Here is a 26,837-nt window from a genome sequence, read left to right on the forward strand (position 1 = left end):
TCCATCTTGAATTTAAATTTATTACTCCATCAAATTGAAAACAACATACAGGCTACCAGAGTCTTAACTTCATCCCATGTTTGCATCAAAAAAGAAACAAGCACAACTGCAGACATGTCAGACAACAGGAGCCCAATTAGACAATAGAAGAATAGAGATGCACTGGAAAATTTGGGATATGTGGCTGTGGTCCTCAAACAGTGCAGAATCAACTCAGCCCAGCTCAAAACACTGGGAAAAGAGAGGAGTGAGGAGAGTGGGTCCTGCTAATGACAGCACTTTCTCTAGTCATCTGAGGGGTCTGCTGATGGAGAAAGGTCTCCTAGAAGTACACCCACAAGTAGAAACATGACTGCAGTCAGGTGCTCTACAAAGAATACAGTCACCTTCTTCAACATTATGAAAAGTAATCACTAGCTTGCCAAGCCCATCTTGAATTAAGGGCAAGCTACTATTCGTTTATACTAAAAATGCTTTTTAAGGGTCCAACTTGAATCACTCATAAACAGAATCTTCTTGAAAAGTGAAGTGAGAAGGTCAGCTGCCTGCAGCATCACCTGCAACGGACCTAACGAAGGGCCACCAGAGCTCCTGTGGGGTATACTGAGTGTGACTTCCTACTGAACACATTCACGAAGCACCCACCTAGCTGATACTCTGGCAGCACTTTGCCCGCACTGGAATGATGCTGTAATAGGGATAAACACACTTCAAAAGAAAAAAAACAAACTACTGGAGAAAATTATTAACAATCAAGATCAAAGTACAGGTAATGGAAAGCATGTGTACCTTTGAGACAGCTGCTCTGTACAGAGCTTTTATTGCTGTTATACCTCAAGCCATAAAACAATTGTTTTTGCTAAGTCAAATAACACACACCCCTCAAACATCAGGGGCACCAACTGTAAGTTCATGGAGAAGCCAAAACGCAGTTCAATCACTGCAGCAGGTAAAGTATGCTCACATTTGAGTGGTGCAGCACAAGAACTGATGGGAAAATTGGGAAGGCCCTTTGCCTCGGGAGTGCGGGATGGCAGCAGCTTCCAATACAGTGCAGCCAACTGACAAGAGCAGATTTGGAGCCCACAGAAAATGCAGCATAACAAAGCTCCTCTTCTGGAACAAATACCAGACAAAGGAGCTCTTCAAAGTCACACAATACTGCTACGAGGTGGATGGCAAAACCTGCTGCAGCTGAACAACAGCACTCCAAACAAATCCAGATGTTTCATCATCTTTTTAGGATGAAGCTGTTGAGCCAAGCATTTGCAGCACAGGTAGCACATGGCACCTAAAAGGTGCCTTTAAGTTATATGGCAGTTTGGGAAGAAAGCCTGAACACAAGACGCCTTTTCTCCAGAGAGAGAATGGCAGATGGTACCAAGAGTGTGGTTTTTGGTATTATACAGGTATTGTTCAGCCTATGAGAAGTTAATAGCAAATGAACTCTGAAAAAACAGACGAAAGTTTAAGGCTCTGCCAGGTCTTCTCCATGTCTGTTCACAACACGTCACTTCACAGAGGCTTATGTACAAGCTAAGACATCAAAGTGCAATTTCGTTCCCATTGCCTAGACCAGAGTAACTGCAGCTACTAGACTCTGGTCTTGAGATTCTAATTTTATCAAACCAACTATCCCCTTCATCAGAGAACTATTTAATACCCTGAGACCAGGAGTTGTGGACATGGGAAAAAGAAAAAAAAAACTATAAAGGAAAGCTGCTATCTCCTTTCAGAATCTGCTTAAGCCTTCCAATACTGATGAACAAGGTTATTTTACCATAAAAATGGGACAGAAAACCTTTATGCAAAACAGTGGTTGTGCAAATCTTTGCTACTCATATCAGTGTCCTGACCCTATAAAAATGTAGGGCTAAGTAAGATTTTTCTTTATAAAAGTTGTAGTTTATTTCTTTTCTGATCAAGAGTTGTATCACTACACAATACTACATTTTATTGCTAATCACAAATCGATGCACCGGGGTTTTGGAAGAGTTTGGTTTATAGCGTTCCTATGTAACAAAAGGAAACAAGTTACAAATCCAGACTTTGCAGACACATTGCCATGTCCCTGTAGAAGCAGGGATGCATTAGGTCTGTTTCACTATGAAATTCTCCTCTTGAACTGTTTCTGGAGAACAAAATCGTAGTTTTCTCCAGCAGGAAAAGTCAACTCATCTTTCCATGCAAAAAGAAGGTGGCCAATCTGCTCCACAGCCTAAAATCCCTTTCCTACAGAATGGGAAAGGAACATGTATTTACACAGCTACTATTGTGGTGTGTTAATGCTTAAATTACTAGGAGCAAGTTGGCTCATCTTCCAGGTACACCTACTACCCAGCTTAACTCAGCTTCCAATTGCTGGGGTAGGAAACTCATTCCAACACAACTGAGATGTGCCCTACTAACACTCTATAAAAACATATGGCAGCCTTTGCCAGGCAGGAGCACAGAAGCACTCCTGCTTCAGAAGAGCACTGCACAGCCCTTCAGTAATACATACAGTTCAGTGCATGCTTTATCTGTCCCAGACCCAATATTAGCTATTGCAAGCAAAAGCCTGCAGCCACACGACAGACAGCGCTGCCACACAAGAGGTACTGCACTGCTTCAGATACCGCTGCCCTGTCATCTCCAATACTATGATGCTTGGATTTCAAGAAGGGAGAGTCAGGACTCTGTCCATTTGGTCATTATTGCCCTAGTGGGGACAGGAAGGAATTTAAAACTCACTCTTTGGGAGCTGAATGTCTATTGGGAGCTGAATGCCTGTTCTTGTTAGAAGGCTGCACTGTGCAGGGCTCCAGACAGATTTCAGTGATTCTGAGGCACATACTATTACAAGTAAACTTAAGATTAAGTAAGTCAAAAGAAGCATCAGAACAAAAATATTAAATGGAAGGTTAAATAATTTGTCCTGTAGGATTCAATTTCACATTTCACCTGTTCACACCAGCACCTCCTATCCGCTTGGATCTGACCAGCCTACCTCAGAAAGGAGGTGCTGAGAAAGAAGAGATTGAAGCTGCTTGCAACAAAAAGATGGAATATAAATATAAAAAAGGTTCAATTTCAAGCACCAGTAATACTGTCTGCTCAAGCCCAGGTGTGGTCACCAGGGAGACTCCCAAAATACAGGAACATTATTCAATTAAAACAATAGACTGTACTATTCTGCAGCTGCCAAAATTCCCAGCTGTAACTCCCAAAAGAGTTTGCCACCTCTCAAAATTGTCTCTAATAAAAAAAGCAAGGCTGCTTGACGAGATGAAAGCAACACCCCCAAAGCTGGCTTATTCAGTAAGGACCCAACTTCAGACCAAGAGTCTGCAGGCATCAGCTTCAGCAAATGGGATCTGTTTCACTATCCAACAGCTGCCTTCCAGCTACTGCACAGCATCAGCTTTTTAGCTTCCTTACAAAATAAAAAGAGAAAAACAAAAACCAAACTCAACAACAAAACCCCCTGGATTCAAAGCATCCAAATATGGCCTGTTGTACTGGAACGTTTAAATCCTTGGGAGAGGTGAGAATCTTCTTTCTCTGCCACAGGAAGCGCTTACTCCATGATGGCCCGGTACAATGCAGGTTCGATGTAGTCTTCACGGTAGCGTGAATTGATTACTCTCTGTCTCTTCCTCTCTTGTCTGACCTCCTTCTCTGCAAAGATCTCTGTGAAGCGCATATCTGAAGCTATTGACTAAGAGACAAAAAGCAGAATTAGTCACTAGAACACAGGTCAAATTTCCGCCTCTACATCTGCCTGCTGCATGTAAGGAAGAACCAAGTCTGGACACTAGGGAACATTCAGCCTTCTTCAAAAACTGACCAAACACAAGGAGAAAAATATTTAAGAAACCAAACTGAAAAGTCTGGGGATAAATTTACATAAACTGTAATCAGAGATCTAAAGAATCATAGATTTCAAATTTAACTGAGTAGCTAATTTAAGTTCACAAGCAGTCTCTTGAAAGAATGAACACACTCATCTGTTCTAACTTTCAAGCAGTCTAGTACATTCTGTGCCTTTTGGGGCAGGCATGTTTAAGCACCTGGTCACAGGATTCATCTATGACATGTTCCATGCTAAGTGCAAGGTCCTACACCTGGGTCAGAGCAATCCCAGGCACAGCTACAGGTTGGGCAGAGAAGAGATTCAGAGCAGCCCTGAGGAGAAGCACTTGGGGGTGTTGGTTGATGAGAAAATGAACATGAGCCAGCTTCAGTGTGTGCTCGCATCCCAGAAAGCCAACTGTATTCTGGGCTTCATCAAAAGAAGCGTGACCAGCAGGTCAAAGGAGATGATCCTGCCTCTCTACTCTGCTCTCATGAGACCTTACTTGGAGTATTGTGTGCAGTTCTGGTGTCCTCAACATAAAAAGGACATGGAACTGTTAGAACAAGTCCAGAGGAGGCCACGAGGATGATCAGGGGACTGGAGCACCTCCTGTATGAAGACAGGCTGAGAAAGTTGGGGCTGTTCAGCCTGGAGAAGAGAAGGCTGTGTGGAGACCTCATAGCAGCCTTCCAGTATCTGAAGGGGGCCTACAAGGATGCTGGAGAGGGACTCTTCATTAGGGTCCGTAGTGACAGGACAAGGAGTGATGGGTTCAAACTTAAACAGGGGAAATTTAGGTTGGATATAAGGAAGAAATTCTTTACTGTGAGGGTGGTGAGGCACTGGAATGGGCTGCCCAGGGAAGTTGTGAATGCTCCCTGGTGGTGTTCAAGGCCAGGCTGGACAGAGCCTTGGGTGATATGGTTTAGTGTGAGGTGTCCCTGCCCATGGCAGGGGGTTGGAATTTGATTATCTTAAGGTCCTTTCCAACTGTAACTAGCCTATGATTCTATGGTTCTTCCCTTAACCTCTAACAGATTCGGCACTAAGGTATGCATGATCATGCTGTAAAGCAAGATACCCTAGCATGGTGTCCATGGTTAGGTATTTTATAGCAGGAAGCATAAAGCAACAGAACAGGTCCCAGAAGGGCTGCGGGATCTCCATCCTTGGAGATAATCAAAACTTGACTGGAGAGAGCCCTGAGCAACCCCATCTGACTTCAAAATTACCCCTGCTTGGAACGGGTGACTGGACAGAGGTCTGCAGAGGTCATTTCCCACCTGAATTATTCTACAGTTTTAAGAAGTGGCCAGCTCTCTTGATGCCACCCTATCAGGAGCTTTTCCAAACAAAGCATAAGGGAAGGAGCTTGGCCATTATTTGTAATGGCAGTAGACAATGAGACTTACAAATATAGGCATGGAAGGGTGTCAAAGTGCTGTCCCAAACACTAACTATAAACTCCCATCACTGCAGAAGGAGAATTAAAGTCGCTCCAGAGTGAGAGCTTTGCTTTTGTAGCCTTATCAACCAAGCTTCACAACAACTGAGAGCAGGAGATTGTAATCTCTTGCTGCCATGCTCTCAGCTTGCTGTCCAAGGACAAATGAAGTTACATGAGCTTCTTTGGTAGAAGTTTGTACCCTGTTTACCTACCAGCCTTGACTTCACTCTCTTAGGAAGCTCCTCGTCAAGAGTATATACATCATCCCTTTTCACCATCAGCTGTGACCCATCTTCAAATTCCACCTAGAAAAAAAAACAGAATTTGTTCTTCCAGAAGTCTCAGAAGTTAGAACCATCCCAAAGCTACCCAGAACTTGCCTTCTCCTCCCCACAGAGGCCTCCCATGAAATAATCTTCTACCACTTGAATTTTATACATGTGTAGGTATGCACAGTGCAACAGACTTGAACCAGAACCTCACCAATCCCATGACAAATAAAGCAGCCCAGCAAGTTTTGGCATATTGTTGTAATACCTGACAAGACAGCCTAGCTGGTCACTTTAATAGGGCCTGAACTTTGCACCTTTTGGAAGCGTGCAAGGCATGATGCACTCTCACTGAACAGAGAAAAGCAAACCCAAACTTATTTTAGGTAGTTTAACCTATAGGAACAGAGTTTGCAGAAGAATTACAGACCAGGAATTTTTCAGAAGCTGACACTTTCATGTAGGTAGCCAGATAGGAGTAGAGCTACAAGCAATCAACTTTGCTTTCAACAGCAGCAACTGTTACCAGCATCTGGGATTGCTGACAACACTGAGTAACTTCCCCTGAAGTGTTTATGAATGACTCTCCCACAGCTCTGCTGGCTTTAAGAACAGCCCTGTTACCATGATCAGCTTCAGTTCTGTACCTGGTACATCTGGATGGCATGTGATGCAACAAACTTTGCTCCGTAAACTTGTCCATCTGTCCATCTCACCTGTACAACTTCCCCTTCGGCAGGGGGACCTAACTGAAGACAGTCTCGACTCTACAGCATGAATGAGAAAGTGGGAGAGACAAGGAGAAGAGTAAGTAGCTTCCTTATGTGAAGATTCAGCAAACCCCCAGGGCGTCCATCCCAGTCATACTGCACACCACCCCAACAATTACTCCATTTTAGGGATGAAGAACTAGGCTGAGACACATCCATCCATATCATCTATCTTTAAATTCCAGTAGTGGGCCCAACTTCCAATGTACTTCACGCAAGAATGGTACAGAAGTATCAGCAAGTTTTCTTTCAGATCTACCATTGCTGAGCAGCCAGAGATGAGCTGCACTCCCTGTTACACCTGTTCCTATGTGTCCTCAGTTTAGTCAGACTCAGTAACACCCCTAACGACATCTTGCAGCACATCTCAGCCACAGCCCAACCTAGGGCTGGTACAATTACCAAACCCCCTGGTGTATCCGCTTTGCAGCAGCAGGAATTGCCTCGCATCATGTGCCCTCTACTGGAGCCAGACTCTCACTGCACGACATACCACAATGTCCTCTGGATACAGGTTGTCGCTGAAGGAACCATCATCAAAGTTAACTTCGTAGAAAATCTCCTTTGCAAGGCTGACCACTTCACACTGATAGAAGCGACCATTCTTGTGCTTGCTGATGACTATCTGTCCAGGTGACAGATCCTGGAGTGCAGCCTTAGCTCGCTGAGAAGAGAAAAAAAAAGGGATTTTTTTACACAATGACTCAAGAAAGAATGAGTTGGGGACCACAGCTCCAATGCTGGCAGACAAGGAAGCAAAATACTTCAGGCTGAGTAACTACTCAAGATAATATCAGCACAGTTCTGCCTGTGGACTTACACATGCTTAAAGCCTCATCTGTTAGATGCTGCTGTCCTTTAAGTTACTTAGTAAATTAAGCTATCATTCTTCAGAACAATGCAAAGCCTTTACAGTAAATATTCTCTAATAGATTGTTGTGGTTTTGATGAAAACTTTATAAACTAATCAATTACTTAAGAAATTCAATGACCACTGATGCAGCCTGCTGGAGTCCCACCATTAAATCCTGCATAGTAAGAATCACAGCTGTTAACACCATATATTATGTATTAACATATAAAAAGCACTATTATTCTCATTACAACAACCGCAGGAGGGATGTAATGTTCTGAATGCTTCTGGGCTGCAAACCAAGGTCACTCAGAGCACCAGCAAGGTTGAGATCAGAATCCAGCACCAGTTAGATTATACTGAACACTGTGAGACAGCCTTCAATGAAGAATTGAAAGAATCAATCCCACAATCTAAAACTTTTCAGTCCCTCCAAGATCCTGCAGTTCAAATTCCAGGGAATCATCCATCTACCTACCTCTGACTGAGATGGAATCTTATGCCTGAAGCAGGTAATGAAGACAACAAATGGCCAGTCATCAGGCTGCATCATGACTCCTGCTGCTTGGGCACAGCTGACATGAAAGGATGTGGGACACCGACCATGTGAGCACTGTACACAGCAACCTGCAATTCTCTTTCTTCGCTTCTTGCAAAAGATGCATTTCTGTGAACAGGAAACTAGAGGTTTAAACTAGCTTTTACTCCACACAAATGGCTAGCTGGTCTGAGTCTGATACCATCCTGTGAGAGCACTGCTACTTTCTGATTAAAAAGAAGCAGAAGGCTACCAGTTCTAGTTTATGACAAGGCAATAATTCATAAAGTAAACCCATAGCCAAAACCAATGTACATTGAATGTCTGCTGCTCAACATGCACAGAGCATGCAACCCAAGGATGCTAGCAATGGGAGATCTTTGATTAAATCATTATATAATGCTCTGAAGTCAAAAGGGCCTTTCAGCACCTGGCTAAAGTTAGAAAGACAAGATTAGAATAATGGACAAAGACCACAGAATTAACAGTTAAAATTCTTCACTACCACTAGTGGCCCAAATACACCTGGGTGGGCCTGATGGGCTATTGTACGAAAAGAATGTTATCTGTAAAGCATTAGCATATGCAAAGCAGTTAAAATATTTTTCCCCTCTAGGTGAGATGTTAGAAGAGTTAAGTACAGCTGCTTTGTTGCAGAAGATATTCACCCATTACACAAATGCCTCGCATATCCTGAAGCAATTCAATGCTCAACAGCAATCAATAAAGCAAGCTACATACTAGGGATTCTAAAAGTAATAACAAAAACCACCATTGTAACACTGCATAAATGTCATTTGCCACATACTGAAAACTGTGCCCCCTTACCAGCTTCTCATCCAAATAAATATATACTAAAACAGGGAAAGAATCAAAAAATGGCAACAAGGACAATTGCCATTTCACACACAAAGAACAGCACAGATCAAATTGTTCAGTCTGGAGAGATGACTTTGGGTTTGCAGGGATGAGCAAAAGTCTTCCAGATTCGAACAGACTGGAGAGACACTCTGAAACCCCACCAGTGAAGCACATCCTTACCAGTCTGAAACGTTGCAGGGGGATTTTGCCAACATCTACAGGACTCCGCTCAGCAATATTCACAAATTTTGCCTCCAGTACAGCTACAGCACACATCACATGAACCCATCTGTCAGGACAGGGGGAAAAGAAATTAATATGCATTAGGCAGGCAGAGGATGTTCTGGAGCTTAAGCAAATACAGGTCTGTTGAAGTTTGCCATGTAAAACACAATAAATAGCCTCTGAGAAGCAGCAGTGTAATCTTCCTTCCTACTGCTAGTAACCGGACATATGTGGGGCAAAACCATGACTTCTTCACAATTCCATTGTACTACTAACAGGTTAACAGGAAAGCAATTTAGTTTGGCTAGTGCTGGTTGAATGCTTGCATTATAAAAGCCTGCCTGATAGGACAACACAGAACAAGCGCAGCTGTATGCAGTATACCTGCTGCAGAAGTATCCTGAATTTCAGAATGCTGTTCTACTTAAAGCAATGGTTGTAATTTGTCTCCATAGCCACAGCACATTACATGGAGTAACCAAAATCCTTTGTGAGAAGGTACTGAAAGATGTCATCTCATCAGAAACCTCATTTTTATGTGGTACTTTTACACCTCTGCACATTACACCTCTGTGCTATAAAATGCTAAGCAACCAAAAGAATGAGAGTGTGGCAATACCTGAAGAGACAAAGACTGCTTTTTTGTGAACGCAACAAACACACTTTATCACCTAATATAAGATATTAACATATTACCACAGAATATGGAAGGTGGTGTTGATCACTCTGTTACACCAAACGCAGACACTGGCTTTTACTAGCTTACCCTCACCTACTTAGGAATTGAGTCTCTCCCTTAAGATCAAAAAATCTGGAACACTCACTTGTCATCATTGGCTCTCTGCAGTGCTCCTCCTCGTAATGAACACAAACAGCAGTCCTGGCACAAGGAAGAAAGCATTAGCTGCAAGAGTGAAGTCCAAAGCAGTACACTTGCTTCAGAACTTCCCCCTCAAAACACATACCCAGAAGACAACAGTTTCAGTGTCAGAAGAGAACTCCTCCCTTGTACAGATCAACCCTTTAGCCCTCAAAAGCTGCTGCCCTTAGGGCAACAAATATAGACTCCAAATCTGTTAAAACAAGTAGAACTACCACTGAAGACTTGTTTAACTTGCTTGTTACGGATTCCTTTTATAACCGTAATATCCTGTATCCTCTGAGGATGTGTAGAAGGATCTGGAAAGCCATGAGCAAAGACAGTCTGAAAGGTTAACCTGTTCTGCTGATCTAGAGCTTTCTGAGGGAATCCCGTTCTTCTTGTTTTCTTCATATGCACACACCTCCCCAGTTATTAGCAAAAGTTACTTTCTATTTTAGAAATAGTAGCTACCATAAATTAAGACAAACACTGGAGATATTGCCACACTCAGGCAGAACATCTTCCCAAGACTCAAGTGAGCTCAGCAGCTTTGCACTACTTAAACGGATACACTGTTACAGCTTAAAAAGCACCAAAATGCAAGAGACTGACTCCTACACATTTTCTGAATTGCCTTCTATCCACAGGAGGGAACAAAATAATCCCAAGCCAACAACACTATGGAAATGAACTTTATAACCAAGTTCCTAGATATACCAATCTATATATATCCATCTATATAGATTGGTTATCCATCTATAGGCTCCATCTATAACAATCTTAGGAGAAACTTTACCTCTTCTAAGGCATTTTCTGTACATCTGGAGCACATCCAGTCTTCAGTGGCCTTGTCAGGGGATACACCGTAACAACCTAAACCAGACATATCTCAAATCAGGAGGTTATCTAAACTCAGACCCATTCCCCTAGGGCCAAGAAGTAAAGCAGGGTATTACAATCAATGAGCCTCAGGGTGATGCAGATATTCTAAGTTATCCATGCAGCTAACTCTCTATTTCAATGGCCAGCACTCGAATACATACCATTCAGAAATGGGATGAAGTTAATCTATTTGTACATTAAATAGACTGGTAGAGGCTTGCTATGTGGACAGACTTACTACACAGAACGCTAGAGTTAAGGGGGGTCAAGTCTGGATGCACTCACTCGCATGAACACAGACATGGCAGTTCTTGCAGGTGATGAGTATGCTGGTTCCATCTTCTTCTAAGTAGGGGGTTGAAAGATTGAGGTCAGTACTGCAGCCAGTTGCAGTAAAGCACATCTCAGGAATCAGGGGTTTGGTTCGGATCTTCCCATCCACTGCAGCTGGAGTAACTCCAGAGCTTTGACTGTTGCCTCCACACTCTGCCTATAACAGATGGACAATGAATTTCAGTTTTACAAGTAAAACTGTTTCACATCATCTTTACTCACCCATTATTCCATACATATATCCAGCTTAAAGAAAGAATACAGGCGCTGAAAAATTAAATTAAATTAAAGAGTTAGTAGGTTAGGTAAAAATATAGTTAAGTTTATAAAATCCTCAGATACTGCAGCTTCAGAATGAAATTATTTTCTGCCAAAATGGCTAAAATATAAGTTCTGAACTGTATCCCTCTGAAGAGCAACAAGATCAAACTGCATCCCTTATGACAGAAGAGATAGAAACACCAAGCCCACCTCATGTTCTATGCTCAACTCCCCTGCTGCATTCCCCCACCCCTTAATACAGAGGATAACAAAACCACTATCCAACACTGTACATTTATCTTACTGCAGTATGGGAGGATTATGATCACACAAATAGGTATCTACTGCAAGCCCTGTAATTTTTTTCCTAGCATAGCTCTGAGCAAGTCTAATGGGCTTTGAAACTAATTTGTTCCTGGGAAATAAGCAGCAGACTAAAAATGTAGTTTCCCAGTTAAAGCTCAGGAGACTTTCAGGCTAATCTTTTGGAATCTGTTCATCTAAACCAATGTAAAACCAACCAGCAATTACACGCAAGTTTACATAGATATGCTCCCATTAAAGTTACCATTCTTAACAGTTAAAAAGAAATTAATCTTTCTCTTTGAAGAAAAGTTTCTTATCTTTGGTACCTCACAGGCCTTCACGAAGTAGTTTGCCTGATCTTTTAAAAATATTATTAGCAGAAATTGCAGTAAGAGAATGAAGCTGCACTGTCCCTCCTACGGTGCATCAAAAGACAGGAAAAAAGTCCAGTTAAAGATCACAGTTGGAAGGAAACTGACATGTTTTCAACAAGCCTTGTTTATTCAGATTCTGTAAAACTTACTGATTCACTCTGAACATTACATGTCAAGAAAAAGACTAAATTATAAAATCATAGAATAGTTTGGGTTGGAAAGGACCTTAAGATCATCCAGTTCCAACCCCCCTGCATGGGCAGGGACACCTCACAGCTAAACCATGTCACCCAAGGCTCTGTCCAACCTGGCCTTGAACACTGCCAGGGATGGAGCATTCACAGCTTCCCTGGGCAGCCCATTCCAGTGCCTCACCACCCTCACAGTAAAGAACTTCCTCTTTATATCCAATCTAAATTTCCCCTGTTTAAGTTTGAACCCATTACCCTTTGTCCTATCACTACAGACCCTAATGAAGATGACCAAAGGAAATCTGTAACAAAGCTGAAGAAAATGGAACTTTCTTTTCCTCACCAAGCAGCTAGATACTTTTCTTCTTCACAAAGGAAAAGTGAGTATTTGTCTGGCATTTTGTGCCAATTTTTTATTTGAATGGGTAACTGAAGTGAGTTCCCAGACTTGCGATAGACTTTCTGAAGTTGGAACGAAGAACCTAACCACAGCTCAAATCTTGGAAGAGTTTCTGCTTCACTGCACAGTGTGGACAGACATTTGAAAACCTGCAGCTAGAGTTTTCTACTTAACAGCATCTAGAACTGAACAAAGAAACTCACAGAACTTAAACTGTTGACAAATTGTTAACTTTATACACTGTCAGCACCAGTGAAATCCCCAGGTACTATGCAGTTCCTATGCAGAATTTCCAGTCCTGACAAGAATCTACTCTCAGACAGAAATAGCAAGATTGAACTGAAACTATGGTTTATGGGTTTCATGGAAATTAGGAACTATACACAATAGAAACCCTCACCCAAAATTTGAGGTCTTTATTTCCAAAACTGTGGTGAACATATTTCTAGTGCCATCACGGTGATCTCAGATGAATCAAATATATTTAGCATATAGGAAGGGAAAAAATATCTCTAAATTGCAGGTCTAACACACAATCAGATAACTATTCAAGCTACCTTACAAGCTGAGGCACACCAAAAAATTCAGTATGGGATTCCTGCCTAAGCATTCAATCAACATAACAAAGGGGTTCTGCAACCAATCCCAAGCTATGCATTGCTACAGCTGCACTTTGTTAAAGCACATTTCCACATGCCAGATATACTCCAAGAGGAGACAGCTTTCTATCCACAAACACAACCCTAAATCCTTTTAAGTAAAAGGTTCTCTTTCTTGCCAGCTCCCCAGAGACCATGTAATATGAGTGGAGTTACAGTGTTGTTTTTAAGTGTAGAAGTGAAGGCCTGGAAAAGAGAAATGGGATTTTATAGTCAGCTGAAGCAACATTTAAGCTCCATTCAGTGGCTCAAGCAAAAGCCACAGACACAAAAGCTTCTGCTGAACAGCTGAGCAAGCTTCTGGGAACCCACAAACAGCCGCTCACAGGTGTTGCAAGGTTCCCAACTGTGCTCTCCTGGAACAACTCCTTGGGAAGACCGCAATACTGATACAGCTTTTGTTAACTGGCAATATGCAAAATGATGGTTTTAAAACTATGTACCACAGCAGCAACCTCTTCAGTTAGCCCCATGGTAACACTAACAGCATTGGTCTATATACCTGGTAGGTCTGGAAGAGCATACAAACAGCACAGTGAGGAGACTGCTGAGCCATAGTCCGATTGTATTCTTTTTCAGCCTCAAAATTTGGTGGCCGATTCTGCCACAGCTGGCTAAGTGGCTTGGCCCATGCTTCTGTCTCCTCAGCCTCTTCTTCAGGAGTTAGCTGCTCCGATGCCTCTGTGATAAGAGATCATTAACTCAGTGATTATGTGTTCTTTTATAGATACCCTTCTTGCAAATGAAACTAAATAACGCAAAGTTATGGAGATGAAAGACTGACAGAAATCAAACTGACAGAAGCGTGACAGGAACCAGTAGCTTGGTCTCCTTTTCATCCTTTTTAAGAGGCTTCTACAAACACAGCAACTGCACAGACACGAGACAGGCTTAGTGGGTGAGAACAGCACCAGCTCCAAATCAAGACAAAGGGTGTCAGCCAAAGAATCTGGTGCTGTTGGATTTGTTGTTTGTGTGTTGTTTGTTTTAAATCATTAATATTTACATCAATTACTGGAATGCTCTATCTAAGATGGGCATAGTTATGCAAGTCTCTGCTACTAGGTTAACTTTTCTTTCAGAGTTGTGATTCTGAAGAATGGAAGAGGAAAAAAAAAGACACCATTCAAGAGAAAATTTTAATGATGTGAGCACAAAAAAAAATGAGGTAAGATCCTTGTGTAGGATGCAGACTCCTTGATGACTCCTGGTTACTGCCAATTACTTATGGAATACCCCACACATCAGAAGCTAAGATCATCTCCATAGTTCCCCAAAGAGCACAAGGCTTACTTACCATCATCGCTAATGCAGTCCTTAACCAAGAGTGGGTGATGGCGTGGGAGCTTGCTCAATGGCTGGCGACGACCTTTGGACTTCTTACTCTCCTTCAGTGATCTTATGTATTCCTTTGCTGCCTAGACAAGGAGAAGCAATTCAGCACTCAATTAGCACGTGTCCCTTGGACATTACTTTTAAAAGGAACTTATTTTGAACTTAAACCTCCACAAAATGTACACATGCTTTCATGGCTTTACTTCTGAGAAACTAACTAGCTCTGAACTAACTTTTTGAAAGAACTGGTCTTAAGTCTTTTGATATGGAAAACCAGGTAGAGCTGTACTACCTCTGCTGAGCTATTAGAACAGACACTTTTCAGGGGTTCCAGTGTAGCTTTTTATGCAGTATTAGAATCGTGTAAAAGGCAAAACCAAAGACAGAAAAGTTGAATGGTTCTCTGTAAGAGGTTTCATGCACTCTGCAGAAATCCTGTGTGTAAACTTAAAAAAAATCTCAAAGTTAAAAATAATAAAATAATAAAAATCATGTGCAGTTCAAGCTGCCAATGAAATCTCACTGACTTATTTTAAGCAAAGGAAACTTTCACCCTCTCTGCTGATTATTTGCACTGACAGACTGGAAGAAGGAGACCACAACAACAATGATTTCCCCTTCCTGTATGTAAAAACAAGTGACACACTGACAAAATTACTACCGACCTGACAAGCAAGGCAATAAAGGGCAGGATTTTAACAGCCCAGGAAGTCTCTCAGTAGGTAAGAACACCCCCGCCTCCTTTTTTATTTTTAATGTTACTCCTTTGAAAGCAGAAGCAAATCTTAAACGCACCTCACATCTTTTAAAATCTCTTCTTTTCATAAAAGAAGCCAGAAGAGAGCATAACAGTCATTACCTCTGATCTCCTACAGAGCTGGCTACAAGCCTTCTTAGAAGCAGAAGTACTTTTATTCAAATGGAAATGAGCATTCCCAGTTAACATTTGATGGAAAATTTGTTTTGAAATACACCATACTGGGAAAAACCATGTACGCCCTTTCAAAATTTCACCTTTTCCCTGTATGGCATATGCAATGGAGACATCAGTACCAGCAACGGAATTTGTTCAGTTTAAATATCCATGAGAACTCTTGCTTAATTTCAGCTTAATTATCAAAAGATTTGCCTCTCTGCTGTTCCATTTCTGTGATTCCTGAATTTTGAAGAATCATTATTGAACTCACAGTCTCTAAGCACAGATTTAAAGAGGAAAACAAAATAATTCGAAAAGACACCAGCAGGCAAAACTTTAACTATTACACCCTTCTCTTGGGTGTCTAATGAAACATTCCTTGGCAGTTCTTAAAACATTTAGATTTACATTCTCCCAATCAATAATTTTTGCTCCGTATATTTTAAGGGACACGCAAATGTAGATGATTTTATATAAAAAGCCCCTCAAACATCTTAATGTGGTCATAATAAAGGCTGGATTGAACTACATTAATTTTAGGTACAAAGAGGTATCTATTACTATAGTAAGAACCGAATCAGCCTGTAACACTCCCATCTCAAAATGACCAAGCTACCCTTAATGCACTTAAATCATTCAGAGAAGTTCTCAAAACAAGGGATTGTTTTCTAGAATAGGTAAGACTGGTTTGTTGTTTTGATTTTTTTTGTTTAGCCAAACCCATAGGTATTACAACTCACAGTAACAGCTAAGCAACCTGCTATGCAAACACCTATGGAACGAAAACATAATCTGCACAGAAAGGAAGTTCTGTCACAGCAAATCTGTGACCACACAGTTCAGTCTTTCAGTATTCCTGCCATACATACCTCTGCCAGTTCTTGCTCACTCACGCTGGCAGTGGCACTGGCTTTCTTCCCTGAAGTCTGCTCACTGTCAGATCCACTGGCATCCCCCTTAGCATAGCTGTGGACTGTGAGCACCCCAGCTGGCCCAGGAACAGTTCGTTTTGCCAAGAGATCAGTCAATTCAGAGTCTGAGGAACCAGAATATGCAGGCGAGCTGGACTGAACACTGGGCGTTGCACTCTGCTTTGCAGTTGGCAACACTGAGGTGGAATTTGAAGCATGTGAAATGGAGAGATCCAGTGCAGCTGCTTCTTGTTCTTCCTCTTCCTCCTCCTCAAGCGTCACTGTTTTCAATTCTTCAAATTTAGCTGAGTCCACACGATCTAGAAGAAAGGATATAATGACTTCAGAAAAAGTCTGGGCAGCAGAGGAACCATTTGCACAAAGCCAAACAGGAAAGCAAGCTACTGCACATAAAAAAGAAACATTGAGTCATATGAAGAGTAGGTCATTAATTCAAACACCTATAAAATCATGGGTGGCTTAGCGTGAGAGAGAATAAAAGCATCTGCTCATTGCCTTTTCCAGTACAAGAACTGGGGTTCATCAAACAAAACAGCAGACAGTGAGTTCAAAATAAACAGAGATGATCCTTTATACTGTGTAGCTAAACAGCCCAACTCCTGGCTACATGATGCTGTGGGTAAGAGGTTACATGGGTTCATGAGAGACTCAATAGAAAAATAAAAACCCACAAACCAATAGAAGATTATGAAATACAAGCTGTGAAGGGCTGGAAAACAGTAATAGAGGGAGGAATGACACGTTTGCCCTGTTCCTACATTGTTCCATAGGTCCCTTGCTTCTCCCTTAAGAACAAGAATAATTAATCCATTACAAGCCATATTATTTTTCCTCCAGCCTATTTATTACAAAATTACAAATAAAACATCTATACAGCATACTCGACCCATACCATGAGGAAGTCTGCATACATTTTACTAAGCAATTTCCATAAACAGGTCACAGTACACAACAGGAATACAGAGGACATTGGGCTACTGAGGCATCCAATGCATTTCTGTATGCAGGCAAGCAAAATAAAAGAGCAAAAATCAAAACCTAGCAATACTATTTCTGAAGCAAGTCACATGCAATACTTCCTGTCTGCTTCAGTTCAGCTGAAAGGCAACATCTTCATGACCCACCTGGTCAGTCAGTCACTGAAGCAGCTACAGGATGGCTGCCTACACCTTTGCTCTCCCCCAGCAATTTGTTTTATGTAGTTCTCATGGGGAGTTATCCACAGAGAGGCCACAAAAGCCAGTAGTTCAAGCTGTGGTTATTTCATTTACTCAGGCCAGTGGCAGAAGTGTCAGACACATCAGACTAACAAGCACAGCCTAAAATAATTCTAGATGCATCCTCTGTTCTTGAAAAATCAAATGGTAATATCTCACGTCTCATGACAATAAATTTCTGAGGTGCTTGCCTTGGTCTGACAAACTTGTGTCTGAGTTTTTGGACATTACAACATCCTACTGACTAGCATCATATGAAAGAGTGCCCCAGATTCAGCTCTAGCAGCTTTACTCACTGAAGAAAAATACCCTGTCCCCTTGTACCAGGATAGAGCTTGAGGAATGATTACCTGGAAGCTTGACCCTTTGTTCACCCTGCTGCACAACTTCACTCGTAGGTTTCTCACATGGCTCTGACATGTCTGTTTCACACTGTGCAGAGCTCAGCTCCTCCTTGGGGAAGGCCTCGCTCTCACTCACCTCCTGAGGCACTTCCAGGCAGACCCTGTGCCTTTTTGCTCCTATGCGATGCTTGGGGATGCTGCAGAAGACAATTCCGTATGTCAGGTTACTAAACATGTAAGCATGTTGAATTTCTGCCTGGATACACAAAATACAGCCTGGTTTGGTTCAGTGCTTTACGAAACAGCACCTGGGAAGCCAAACAGTTTCCAAATTATTCTGAAGTGTTTTCTTCGCCTTTACAGGAGCACCACCAAAGACAGCTTTAGGAACAGTAGCTAACACTGGCTGAAAACATTAACTGTGAAATGTAGGATAATTGGCCTGTCTGCCTTCAGTAACCAGGAACTGTACATTGATGTTGTAGCCTGCAGCACTGACAGTGCTGGAATCTGCTAGCAAGCACTGCCCTGTGATCCCAGTGCACTCCCTTTTATTTCTGGCCTCCCAGTGTATGGTGCAGACTTCTAATCCAGGCTTTGGATGTCTGTCTGAAGGTGAAGAACTACCTTCCAAGCTGGTGCATTTCCTGTCTAACACAGACTCACACCAGTGGGGACCCAAACAGTGAAAAAATATAAATTAGGAGTATACCCTATTCCCAAGAAACAGATTATTGCTAACTCTGACGGCTGCTGCTCTGTCAGAATGGCAAATAGTCAATTAAGCTGGGTCCAATTTCTAATAATCCAATAAAAAAGCAGAGGACTACATAAAGCATTACCTTTTTGTCTCATCTTCATCCACGTCATTTTTACACACCTCTCCTATTTCCATTTCCTCAGCACACTGTTTCCCATTCTTGACTCTTTGCATAAGATCCCCTTTAAGGAACTCTGCTGCCTCTGGGGTTGGAAGAGCATGGTCAATGACAGTCACGTCTTTCCCGGCTTTCCAAAGCTTGTAACGATCTGGCTGGTATTTCCTCACAAACACATCCATGGAGATCTTCACCATGTCCTTCCGACACGAACACTGAAATCACAGAAAATAGTCAAGGCCACATACTCAACAATTCTGCTCTGCACTCCTTCTCATTTTGCTTTCAGGAGTGTAACTAAAGAATCCCACAGTTACATATAATTGAGCCTCAGAACTCTCAAGACTTTCCCAGTAAATCAAAAGGATGCACATTAAGTTACTAAGAACTGGGCAGAAAAGCCAGGAAAACCAACAGAACAAAAAACCAGATATTATCACAATAATGAAGAAAGCAAACTCACCCTCACCAGCCTATTTACAAACTTGCTGGTAGATGACTACTTTAAAATAAACTCATATAAAAAATGCCAGCAAAACCAGAGACCCTAATGAGGAAGTCAGAGCCATACAAACTGGGCCTACTCAGAGTAGTAGAGGTTCTTCTCATCTGGACATGAAGCACTAGTTGTACTAGAACTAGAACTTCAATCTAAGTTCTGAAAACATAAGGCATGTTCGTAAGGCACCTCTACAGGAATATAACACCATCCAGTCTAAAGGTTCAGCCAAGACATTTACTTTGGTAAGTGACTTAAGTTACCAAAAGCATACTTCCAGGCTGAACAATCAATAAAACAGTTAAAATACCAGACAAAATACTGATGAGTCCTGACCACCAAGCACACCCTTTCATCTTTGGTAAGACAACCAGTCCCTCCCTTTCTTTGAAGCCTCACTTGATCCACATAAAGCTAAAAATCCTGTTATATGCTATCCATAGTTGAAACAAGGACATGAAACAGGAGGCTGACTGAACACTGTTACTCTATCAGAAAGCAAATATCAAATTTTAAATGGAAAAAACACTGAATTCACTCCCGTAGAACAAACACAGGGGACTTAACAAGCAGCAGAGCAATAGGTTATTTGTATGCAATAACGTATTTAATGGCAACAGACCACCTACCAGTACAGACTGCTTACCAGTACAGACTGCTTCCCATACTCGATCCACCGAAGAGTAGCAAAGTTGGTAGATTCAGCACAGTTAAAGCCATGATTAAAGCCAGCATGATAACTATAAGGAAAGGTTATCATGAACTCTCCAGCCTCCTGTGTCACCTAGAAGACAGTTGAGACACCACATTGTTATTCACAGTTTGAGTTTACTTGATGTATCTGAATAAAAGGAGTTCCTGCACGCCACATGCAGTACGTCTGAAACTCCCACCCACAGATGATGGTTGGAGCTACTTGCTGCAATTGACAGACTTGGCACTTACTTACCTTTACTATTCTCCTACTTATGTTAATATCTGTTTACTGGAAAGCAATACTCAACAGTCTTTTACTAAAACATGAGTGGTCAAAAATCATAGAATGGTTTGGGTTGGAAAGGACCTTAAGATCATCTAGTTCCAGTCCCCCTGCCATGGGCAGAGACACCTCCAACTAGACCATGCCACCCAAGGCTCTGTCCAGCCTGGCCTTGAACACTGCCAGGGAGAAGTGATTATACATACAAAATACTCTGTGATCAGCTATCTGAAGGTCATAAAGGTGTCTGTATCAGCTACAGGTTTTGCTGAAGAGTATCTAAGGCCAATTAAAATTACTACTCATGCACAGTGTGGAAATCTACTACTGTTTCCTCTCACTGTTCATATTCAAATACAGTTCTAGATCAGCTTTCCACTGCTGCCCTTCAACAGATCCCCACTGTCTAACAAGGTTCATGACAACAGAACAGGTGTGACAGTACTTCTGAGTAAGGATTCACAGACTGCGTCTTCAATGTGTGTGCGTGGGGGGGAAAGCGGGTGGCAGGTTATCACCTTGGAAAGTAAGGACATCTATAACATTATTAATGTAATAAAAAAATAATAGGGAACAAGCCATACTTTCTACTGAGGAAGAAGATCACATCAGACAAACTTAGGAGGGGACAAATCTGAAACAAAAAAAGAGCAATCTCTCTTCACTGACTACACAGCTAAGCTGTGAAGCTAATCTCATCTAACACAGGATGTTGTGTATAGTTTTAAGTTAAAAAAAAAACAAACATCAAACTCTTTGAGGCCCAAGTGCCAGATAAATGGTAGTACAGTGGGAAAGGATTGTGTTATACTGTCCCTGTGTTCCTCTCTAAGTGTCTGCTCTTGGCTGCTGCTAGAGATGAGACAGGGCTGCACGAATATCTTAACTGAGCTGGTACAATCATGATTATTTCTCCACACCTTATCAAATGGGATGCCGTATTTCTTCAGGATTGACGGAGAGATGAGGGTCATCTTGTGGCGGAGAAACGCTTCACAGCTTTGGGCACTTCCTGGAAAGAAACCTGTGAAGTAAAGGCAAGGATAGATGTTACTGTTCTGCTGTGAAATTAATTTTTCAGTAATTTCTAGGAAAAGTTACTGCCTAAACAGTATTTTCCCTAGGCCTGCAAGTATGGACCACCTGATCTGAAGTGTGCTAGCTTGCATCCTGAAGAAAAAGGACAAGTCCTGGTAATTTATCTTTCACAGATGCCAGTTTGAAAAAGCATAAGGAAGGCTGCACACAGAAGGCTCTTCCCTTGGCTATAACATTCCACTTCTAATCATCAATAGTTAAGGATTTTCTCATTAAAGGTTAGACAGTCCACAACTGTGTTATTTATAATATTACATTTCTCTTGTGTGTATACACAAATAAACACTCAGAAATAAAATAATCTATATCCTAAAAGGCAAATTATCAGTTCAGTTTGCTAGCCAGCTCTCTTATGAACATTAAAGGCATGCTGTACTCTAAAAGAGCTGAAACCCACTGAAGCTGTACATCCCACCTTCCACAAAATGCAGGTCATGAATTGCCTGATTACCTTTTGCAAGTCTCTCCAGTCGCTTCCCATGCTCTGGAGGAATAGAGTACCTGCAGTCATAAGAACAAGTCTGTTACGTTCAACTGACAGGACAGAATCTCAGAGTTAGACAGGAAATCATAAATGGGCATTGAGGCATGAATTAGCTATAATAATGAAAAATGTCCTCCATCTCCACACTGTCTCTTTCAAAGTTTGATGAGACAAAGCTATAAAACTGTATCAAGGACTTTTACCTCTCCCAAGAAAAATCAAGAGCCAAAAGCTGATCGTCTCCTCCACTGGCTTGTGCTTAAGCAGGCAAGGAAGTAAAAAGTTTTATGTATTTAATTACACCGAAACATAAATTGTGAAAAGAAAGGGAACAGCACTTCCTGACCCATCTCAGCTCACAGCTGTGCAATCGCTAGTACACTCAGTGCAAGGAGGAACACAGACCAGGAGAAAAAACAGAATCATCTCTCCCAGCTGCTCAGACCAAGATGGGACTAAGACACAGTGGCACATCCTTAACATGTACACAACTTGTCACATGCTCTTTGGGGCTATATCTCTCTCTGTACCCAGCTTTTCGAGGGTGCCACAAAACTCCTAGTTGGTTTGACTACAGTAAATAAACCTACCTACTTAACTTGCTTTCACTCTAGAATATCGAGTGTTTGTTAGTTCCTTCTTAAATAAACAGAATAGAGCTCCTTGTTAAAACAAATCAGACTACAGTATCAGTAAAGTTAACTTCTTCCACATACTACTGTGAAAGAAGCAATGGCCACCAGGTTTATCTGACCTAACTATTGTTTTGTGTTCCCATGCAATTGCCACTGCATTGGGCTGTTCACTGGTCACGTGGCACTAGCTATTATTTTTTACTTCAAAGTTGTACTAAAAGGCAGCCAAAAATACTAGCTTCCAACAGAAGTGCCATGGAAACAATTGTTAAGTTGCTTGAGAAATTTATTTGTGAACAGAAGGGAATGATTCACTCTTAAAATGCAACCCATGCTACAGAAAAATTTGGGAGCCTCCCCTATAAATAGTCACGAAAGCTCAGACCATGGATGAACCACTTGGCAAGATCCACCAGCCTGCTTTTAGATCTATGATAAACAGCTACATTTCAAAATCTGTTTGCCTGTTCTCCTACTGCCTGCATGACAACAGGTGTATTACCTCTGTATGGTCACTGTAGACCCTCAGGAAATCATAAACAAGTTTTCCAAGTTCTGGCCCTATCGCATGTTATAATTCTGAGGAACATTTTACATCAGGACAGCAAATGGACTTTCTAGAAGGTAACCAAACAAATGCTACTGAGAACATGCACTGCTCTGCAGTTTCTTACGGATTTCTAGTGTCACCAGATACAACTGCAGTGCAACACTGGAGGGATGGCAATTCCTTCAGTGAACTCAACTCTCTTTGCTCCATGACACTGACTCCAATGTTTTACAGTATTGTTATTCTACACTTAGAAGCTTCCCTAGAAAAATCTTACCATGACTTGGGTTCCCCAAAATGCAAGTAATTAATACTGTAGAGATCCATGTCCTCGGTATGCCAAGCAAAGGAAGTTTTCCACATGCCAAAATACAGGTAAGGAGTATTCACTCCCTCAATGGTGATGCCACTTTCATTCTCCACAATATCGAGGATCGTGTTCAATCTGCCAATATTCCATGCATCTACATGCTGCAAAACAAAAGCCTCATGTTAAACGTACATTACGAAGAATGGAACCACATAACTAAAATAACAGTTGCAAAAGCTATCAGACACTTGTGAGACAGCGTATCAAGACAAATCATCTACTGGTACAGCTCAAACCAAGCTAGTTCAAGTAAAACAAAAGTTTTGCATGATGCTAGCTTAGATACTGATTGTTTACTAGTCACCACAGAACAGTGTGAGCTTGAGACAAAGTCTGAACCGTCTTGAACAAAACCACTTTTCATTCCAAACATCTTTTTTAAAAGAGTAAATCAACATAATTTAGAAGACTAGCAAGTAGAATGCATGCCCTTTTCTAAAGTTTATCATCCTAGCACATAATGGCTGCAGAGCTGTCCCACAAAAATATATGCACTAGTGGATACTAAAGCAGTGCATGTTCACTGATCAACACTTCCGATGCTCATAAACCTTTCAGGACAAAGCAGTATAAAAGCAACACTTAGGCAACAGCAGTTTTTGTTTTCTTGAACTGAACTGTATTATTCTGAAGTGCTAACAAAGGTTCATTGTGACCTCTATTAGCCTAAATTATCCGGGTTAAAAGGAAAGTACATTATAAACATAAAGTTTACTGCATTTCTGCCTACTCTAGAAGCTGGAACTCATGTTAAGACTATCATTATCTCTTTCAGAAAAAGTTATGTGACAAACGCTACATTAGCATTTCTGAAATGTGATATACAAGGACAACCTTTACCTGAAAACCAACACAGTTTTCCTACCTTGTCATAAAGTGTGCCATTAACATCAGCACCGTAGATAGGGGCGTTGAACGTAAGGTTCTTCCAGTATTTTCGCTCAAGGTCTTCAAAGTCTGTGTAGCGGGGAGTGCAGTATCTGAAAAAGAAACCAACAAAGATATTAAACACTTTGCAGTTTGATAACTGGTGAGTCTAAACCAGTGTTTTTCACCACTGAAAGAATCAAAAGCTACAATAAAAATACCCAATGCATGTTTATCAGCCAGAACCCTACCGTAACTCCCAGAAAAGCCGTGAGAGCAGCCACAGCTCTGTTTCTGTGAGACTTGGGAACAAGGATCAGGAAGAAAATTACCTTCCCCATTTCTAAGCTTGCTTTCATTTTTGCTTTGTGCACTTCTCTCGGTCTGAACAATTGCATTTTCTGGTTGTTGCTACTTAGCAAGGAAGGACATAATCAAAACCAGAAATTATACAAAGAACAGCTTAAAAAATCTCAAACCAACAAAACCAATGTTTTCTGCCACTGTAAATGTAACAACCATTTCCAGACTCACCTGCTAGTCAAGCATGCTCTGTTTACCAACAAAATATCTGCTCCTGATGTGCATTCCCTGATAGCTATATATTGGCCGCTTTGTGCAGAACTGAGGGATCAAATTTACACTCTTAACACCTATTTAATATGTGTCTATGTGTATATATACGTATTCCAAACAGTTACATATATAGCATAAAAGAGTAATTTTCATTAAATTACTCTATTAGAGAAACACAATCCTAAGATAACTGATGTGTACTGCTCTTGAAAGATAAAATAAGCTGCAGCAGACCGACTGCTGGTTTTTATTCCAGTGCTATTTCTAAATAGTTATTTCATAGGCTGTTTTGTTTAAACTCCTTTTAAAGCAATCTTTTATTCTGTCTCCTTTTTCACGTCAAGAACATTCCTTTCTCTGCTATTACACCCAAATATTTCGATGATGTTGACACATGCACAGGCACCCACAGCAGAAACAAAAAGTTCTGCTGGTGTTATGCACTCCCTGTCATTACCAGATGACACGAGCAACAAAGGTCCCCGCGCACGCAGCCGGTCTGACCAGCACACCTCATCTGCTCAGGGCATTATGTTCACACCTCCGAGCGGCACCAGGGCCTGGCACTGGGGAACTGGGACAACAGGACCAACCCCCGCAGTGACTGTGTGTGCAAGTGGCACCGTGGCACGGCCATACTTGTCGCTGTTGGCAATCCTTCGGAACTCGCGGACCGTCATGGCCTTCTTCTGGATGTTGTACTGGGTGAAGAGCCCGGACTGCCCCGTCACTACCTGCTGGATGGGCGCGGGGATGACGAGCTCGTCGATGTCATCGTAGCACCGCCGCGGCTTCCACTCCTTCGGAGGGACTATCTGCAGGAAGCAAAGCGCACCGGCTGATGGCGGGGCACCCGGGGCCGGGCGCGCCCGCCGCGCCGGCGCTGCGGGGTAAACAAAGGGCGGAGGGAGGCCGGTGGGGGGGGGCAGCCGGGGTCAGCACCTTGGCCAGCCCGGCGCGGTGGGCGCCCTGCGACTCCACGTAGGCGATGTACCGGCTGAAGTCCCGGAACTGCTCCATGGTCGGGCGGAAGGTCATGATCCGAGCGCCAGGGTTGAGGCTCTCCGGGTCCGAGGCCATGTTGCCGGGCCAGCCCTGCACGGAGGAGGGGAGAAGAGAGGGGTAGGATGGGGGGGGTTGGGGGGGGCGGGTCACCCCACGCACCCCTCCCCCATTTCTTTCGGGGCGGGCCCCGTCGCGGGTGCACGCCCCGCCCCCTCCGCCCGCCGGCCAATCGCCGCGGGGTCCGCACCAGCCCTGTCTCCTCATTGGTGGAGAGCAGCCGCCCGTCAGGACTACGGGCTCCCTTTCCTTCCTCACGGCGGAGAACGCCACCGATTCACGCCCCTCCCCCTCCCTTTCCCCGGCCGGGAGAGCCCGTTCCGAAGCGGAGGGGCCCGAGTCCCCGCCCCGCGTGCTCACGTCAGCAGCGCGTCCCTCCGCCGCCTCCGCCCTCCCCCCGCTCCGGCTCCCGGCCGCCGTACCCCTGCGCACCACGCGCCCAATGAGCCCGGCAAGGCCGCCGACGCCACCGCGGCCGTTCCCCACCGCCCGGGCCCCGCCCTGCCCCCCGCCCCGCCTCCGCCGCAGAAAGCCAATCGCTGCCCGCTCCTGCTTCGCAGCCAATAGGAATTCGACGGCCCCTCTGGGCGGGCCAGCGAATCAGGAGGCCGGGAGAGGGGCGGTTGCTAGGCGGACGGGCGGAGCGCCGCTGGGCAGTCGCTAGGGGGCGGTTGCTAAGGGAGGCCCGGGCCCACTCCAGCCTTCAGAGGGGCCGGCAGCGGCCGTCGCGCAGCTATGGCGGACGGGCGCACTGCGCCCCGCTTCACCGGGGCTCCCCAGAGACACCTGCGGCGGCTGGGGCAGAGCCGAGGCCTCGCTGAGCGCTGTCAGCGCGGCCCGAGGCGCCGGGGAGCGGGGGCCCTGCCCCCCCCGGCGGCAGCCGGTGACTGTCAGACATGGCCGGCTGAGGCGGGACCCCGGGACCTCACACCGCCCGCGGGGGAGCCGGAGCCGTTGCGGCCTGGTGGTGGCTGGCATGGGGTCAGAAGAGCTGGGTGCTAAATAGTGACATTAATTGGAGGCCCT

At 43.2% G+C, this 26,837-nt stretch overlaps 1 protein-coding gene across 2 annotated transcripts; it reads right to left on the reverse strand.

Moving 5' to 3' along the window:
• On the reverse strand, window positions 1-26,296 carry KDM4A (lysine demethylase 4A). 2 transcript variants are annotated; one of them, XM_034063495.1, is made up of 22 exons: window positions 26,234-26,296; window positions 25,692-25,844; window positions 25,389-25,564; window positions 24,172-24,286; window positions 23,214-23,407; window positions 21,719-21,768; window positions 21,090-21,193; window positions 19,837-19,974; window positions 18,656-18,906; window positions 17,820-18,010; window positions 16,190-16,551; window positions 14,367-14,487; window positions 13,572-13,750; window positions 10,831-11,035; window positions 10,460-10,536; window positions 9,626-9,681; window positions 8,757-8,865; window positions 7,656-7,844; window positions 6,818-6,988; window positions 6,202-6,321; window positions 5,498-5,590; window positions 1-3,700 (listed from the first exon to the last, which is right to left on the reverse strand). In XM_034063495.1, the coding sequence occupies exons 2-22, from the start codon at window positions 25,827-25,829 to the stop codon at window positions 3,560-3,562; spliced, it is 3,180 nt and encodes a 1,059-aa protein (XP_033919386.1). In that variant the 5' UTR covers window positions 25,830-25,844; window positions 26,234-26,296; the 3' UTR covers window positions 1-3,559. The 2 variants fall into 2 exon arrangements, with proteins under 2 accessions (XP_033919386.1, XP_033919388.1); XM_034063497.1 differs by having other exon boundaries at window positions 26,244-26,261.
• Window positions 26,297-26,837: the final 541 nt, after the last annotated feature.

Source organism: Melopsittacus undulatus, chromosome 6 (genome assembly GCF_012275295.1).
Source record: "Melopsittacus undulatus isolate bMelUnd1 chromosome 6, bMelUnd1.mat.Z, whole genome shotgun sequence".
NCBI lineage: Eukaryota > Metazoa > Chordata > Aves > Psittaciformes > Psittaculidae > Melopsittacus > Melopsittacus undulatus.